This window comes from Fragaria vesca, linkage group LG3, assembly GCF_000184155.1.
Source record: "Fragaria vesca subsp. vesca linkage group LG3, FraVesHawaii_1.0, whole genome shotgun sequence".
NCBI lineage: Eukaryota > Viridiplantae > Streptophyta > Magnoliopsida > Rosales > Rosaceae > Fragaria > Fragaria vesca.
The window spans coordinates 17,510,586-17,515,321 of record NC_020493.1 but is presented as its reverse complement, the minus strand read 5'-3'; the positions used below and the strand labels follow the sequence as shown (position 1 = coordinate 17,515,321).

Here is a 4,736-nt window from a genome sequence, read left to right as displayed (position 1 = left end):
AAACAAGAAGAACCCAGAAGCTGCTTATCTTACAGAATCGAGAAGCTTCCAAGAGGCGAGCCAGTTGGGTCTGCATTCCAGAGCTGGATGGGTGATGGCTTCCCCATTCACAGAGGTGACATCTTCCATGCCATTAATCGACTTAGAAAGCTCAAGTCTAACCAACGCGCTCTTGAGGTAGTGCCTCTCTTTCTCTTACAGTCTTACAGACTTCCTTTTGTTAATGGGTGGTTTGATTTGTTTGATAAGGAATTGAGGAAAATGAAAGATTGAACCTTTTTGTGTAAAAAGTTTGAAGCTTTGTTGTTTATACCTAAAGATTGAAACTTTTTAGGTTATACAATTACGTTTTGACTAGTATCCAATTCCCACAATACATTCTGCAACTAAAGTTTGAAGCTTTGTTGTTTATACCTAAGATTGAAACTGTTTAGGTTATTCAGTTTCATTTTGAGTAGTACCCAATTCCCACGATTCACTCTGCAACTAAAGCTATTAGCTTTAAAAATTTGAACCAAAGTTAGTATAGAAGCTGAGGTATTGGTTTTGGTAGGTTATGGAATGGGTGATCAGAGAGAGGCCCTACATGCCAAAGGAGCTAGACTACTCTTATCTGTTGGAGTTTACAACCAAGTTTCATGGGATATCACAAGGTAAAGAACTCTTTACGCGTGTTCCTCTGGAGTTTCAGAATGAACTCCTTTACAATAATCTTGTGATTGCTTGCTTGGACAAAGGAGCAATAAGGCTTCCGCTTGAGTGCATGAAGAGAATGAGGGAGTTGGGCCATCCTATCTCGCACTTGGTGTTTAATCGGCTCATTATTCTGCATTCTTCATCAAGGCGTAAGAAATTGATACCAAAAATTCTTGCTCAGATGAAGGCTGATAAAGTGGCTAGACATGCTTCCACATTCAACATTCTGATGAAAATGGAAGCCAGTGAACACAATGTTGATGGTTTGATGAAGGTATATTCGGATATGAAGCGAGAAAATGTTGAGCCGAATGAAATTTCATACTGCATCATAGCTACTGCCTATGCAGTGGCGAGGTTACATACTGCTGCTGAAGCTTATGTTGAAGCCTTGGAGAACTCAGCTACAGGTAAAAACTGGTCAACACTAGATGTTCTGATAATGTTATATGGGTATTTGGGGAAGGAGAAGCAGCTAGAGAAAACTTGGGGCTTAGTGAAACAACTCCCCCGTGTCAGGTCTAAGAGTTATGTGATGGCAATTGAAGCATTTGGTAGAATTGGCCAACTCACTCTTGCTGAAGAACTCTGGTTAGAGATGAAATCAGTAAAAGGGTTGAGATCCACCGAGCAATTCAACTCTATTATATCTGTCTATTGCAAGCATGGGCTGATTGATAAAGCAACTGGAATTTTCAGGGAAATAACTACAAACAGTTGCAAACCAAATGCTATAACTTTCCGGCATCTAGCTTTGGGTTGCCTAAAAGCAGGATTGGTAGAGGAAGCCACCAAGACTCTAGACCTGGGGATGGATTTGACAATGAGCAATGTGGTCAGGAATTCTACCCCATGGTTGGAGACCACTCTTTTGATAATCGAGGCTTTTGTGGAGAAGGGTGATATAAGGAACGTTGAGAAGTTGTTTGAGGAACTAGCTAAAGCCAAGTATATAAGGTACACTTTTGTATACAACACTTTGATCAAGGCTTATGTGAAGGCCAAAATTTATGATCCAAATCTTTTGAAGAGGATGATTCTAGGAGGTGCACGACCAGATGCTGAAACCTATAGTCTGATGAAACTTGCTGAGCAGTTTCAAACATGATTTTGGTTTGTAATATAGTTGTAACTGTAATGTTTTGTTATACAATGTACTTATTCTTCTTGCACAATGTTCATCAATTCTGTAAATGGGAGATAATGAGATGGAGGAGCATTTATCCGGAATTTCTTTCTTCTGCTTGTCCTCCCCCCACACGCACGCACTCACACCCCACCCACTTTTAGCTGAACCTAGAAGCATCATCTTAATCTCCAACTCCCAAACCCTTCTCCTTCGCCCTCATACACGATATTTGTTTCCTTCTTCATATCTTCAGATACACAAATCTGACTGCATGTTACAGCAACCCATTGCTTTAAGAGTTTAAGCTGCAAACAGTAACATCTATTTCTAGCTGATAAATTTCATTTTTCTCAGTACTCAAATCTTTTACTTGCTTAATGCTGAACTTTTATCACCATATAAATGCATAATGACCAAATATTCATCAATCAACACAAGTATTTGAATATAACTTGATTATTTACCCTGCGAGTGTGAGTTATCTATTTTTTTAAAGCAAATTAAGGAGCTTATATATGATTACTGTAGAATATGCACAGTTTTTCCGTTTGAATTGTCTATTATATCTATCAAGTAGATTCATGAGCAGATAATGAATAAGCCAAGTAAAGACCTGAATCCTAATTCGTATATCCCATCGTGTGTGTTTGGTATAGTAGAAAGAATTTTCAGATAACGTATACTGTAAGAAACATCCACATGTCAGAGCACATTTACAATGTTCTTAACTTAATACCAGATAGACGAAAATGCAGTATGACTATGACAATTTATATCAAACACAGAAAAGTTCATGTCATTCAAGGTTACCAGCTTCAAAACAACTCCTTAGCGATTGATAACAGCTTGGGTTTCTCCGTAGGTAATCCATTCACTCTTGATCTTTGAAGCCAAAATAAACACGTACAATTCTTGAGCATTAACAAAATGGTTTATTTCAATTATTATCCAACAAGTATAGTTTTCCTAATCCAAATGGGAAACACAATTATCTTGAGCATTAACAAAAAGGTTTTATTTCAATTCTTATCCAATTCCAAGAAGGAGTGCAGGACTACTCACTGGTATATTAATTATCAATGTGGATAAGGTTAACCAAATTAGAAGTATATTTGGATTACCTTGTCCAGTTCTATTTTAGACTCTCAGTTTCTCTATAAATACACACCTAATGACCTTTGTCCAAACTCCTTCTCATTACTTTTCTTCTCCCTCTTGTTCGTTTCCAAGTATCGCAAAACAGTTCGTTTCTAAGTTTTCAAACCTTTTTGCTTGAGTTGTTTGTTTGACAATGCCTCCCGTAGGTATTGCCAATGTCGGCGGCAAGGAGTATGCCGGAGTAGTCAACAGGTATGTTATCCAGACATGCATCATCGCCGCCATGGGAGGGCTGATATTCGGCTACGACATCGGAATCTCCGGTGGCGTAACGTCCATGGACTCGTTCCTGAGCAAGTTCTTTCCTTCTGTGTACCGTAAAAAGGCGCTGGACAAGTCGACCAACCAATATTGTCAGTATGACAGTCAGGTGCTGACCATGTTCACCTCTTCCTTGTACTTGGCTGCTCTCATTGCCTCGGTTGTCGCAGCCTTCGTGACTCGGAAGTTTGGCCGGAAGCTGTCCATGTTCTTCGGTGGTGTTCTCTTTTGCGTCGGCGCCGCCATCAATGCAGCTGCAATGGGTGTGTGGATGTTGATTCTTGGCCGGATACTCCTCGGTTTCGGTATCGGATTCTCCAATCAGTCTGTGCCGCTCTACTTGTCAGAGATGGCGCCATCCAAGTACAGAGGACGTCTCAACATTATGTTCCAGCTTTCTATCACAATTGGTATCCTTTTCGCCAATTTGGTCAATAACTTCTTTGCCAAGATAGATGGCGGTTGGGGATGGCGGTTGAGTCTAGGAGGTGCAATGGTCCCTGCCCTTATCATCACCATTGGTTCCCTCATATTGCCAGACACACCAAACTCTATGATCGAGCGCGGCCAGCGCGACGAGGCCGAGAACCAGCTCAGGAGGATTCGCGGCGTTGATGATGTCAGGGAGGAGTTCAGCGACCTTATTTTAGCTAGTGATGAGTCCAAGAAGATAGAGAACCCATTGAGGAATCTGCGCCAGAGGAAGTACAGGCCTCAACTTTGCATGGCAATTCTGATCCCATTCTTTCAGCAGTTCACCGGTATCAATGTGATCATGTTCTATGCTCCTGTGTTGTTCAACACAATTGGTTTCGGAAGTGATGCTTCTCTCATATCGGCTGTGATCACCGGAACTGTTAATGTTATTGCAACAGGTGTTTCCATGTATGGTGTCGATAAGTGGGGAAGGAGGATGCTCTTCCTTGAGGGCGGGACTCAAATGTTGATATGTCAGATAGTTGTGGCGGTATGCATTGGTGCAAAATTTGGATTGGATGGAAACGCTGGTAACTTGCCAGCTTGGTATGCTACTGCTGTGGTAACTTTCATATGCACATATGTAGCAGCGTTTGCTTGGTCCTGGGGTCCTCTAGGGTGGCTAGTCCCTAGTGAAATCTTCCCTTTGGAAATCAGATCAGCTGCTCAGAGTATCAATGTATCAGTCAACATGATCTTCACCTTCGTTGTGGCTCAAGTCTTCTTGACAATGTTGTGCCACTTGAAATTCGGGCTCTTCTTCTTCTTCGCCTTCTTCGTGTGTGTCATGTCCGCTTTTGTGTACTTTTTCTTGCCCGAGACAAAGGGGATCCCGATTGAAGAGATGAGCAGGGTGTGGAAGCAGCATTGGTACTGGAAGAGATTTGTTACCGATGCAGATTACCCCAATGATGGTTATGAGATGACCACGCCAACAATCGTCACAAATGTGTAATTCGTCATGGGCATATACGCCTCTTCATTTTACTTGTTTAGTTTTCTGTCCTTCAATTTT

General features: G+C 41.4%; 2 protein-coding genes across 2 annotated transcripts in view; both read left to right on the top strand.

Annotated features, from left to right (window-relative positions):
• Positions 1-22: 22 nt before the first annotated feature.
• LOC101301851 (pentatricopeptide repeat-containing protein At1g07590, mitochondrial-like) lies at positions 23-1,924 on the top strand. Its single transcript, XM_004294475.1, has 3 exons — positions 23-177; positions 554-653; positions 738-1,924. Exons 1-3 carry the CDS (start codon positions 88-90, stop codon positions 1,802-1,804), a joined length of 1,257 nt encoding a protein of 418 aa, XP_004294523.1. The 5' UTR covers positions 23-87; the 3' UTR covers positions 1,805-1,924.
• Positions 1,925-3,116: 1,192 nt separating this feature from the next.
• Positions 3,117-4,736, top strand: part of LOC101313008 (sugar carrier protein C-like) — a 9,494-nt gene continuing 7,874 nt past the window's right edge. The window contains exon 1 of the mRNA XM_004295865.1: positions 3,117-4,648. Within this exon, the coding sequence (XP_004295913.1) occupies positions 3,117-4,648 (1,532 nt within the window). The remainder of the gene's footprint in view (positions 4,649-4,736) is intronic.

Bases quoted from the DNA above. Each gene is read 5' to 3' on its own strand.
- LOC101301851 (XM_004294475.1), top strand. From the start codon at position 88: ATGGGTGATGGCTTCCCCATTCACAGAGGTGACATCTTCCATGCCATT. The intron at 178-553 runs GTAGTGCCTCTC...TGGTTTTGGTAG, and splicing joins CTAACCAACGCGCTCTTGAG to GTTATGGAATGGGTGATCAG. The intron at 654-737 runs GTAAAGAACTCT...GCTTGGACAAAG, and splicing joins GTTTCATGGGATATCACAAG to GAGCAATAAGGCTTCCGCTT.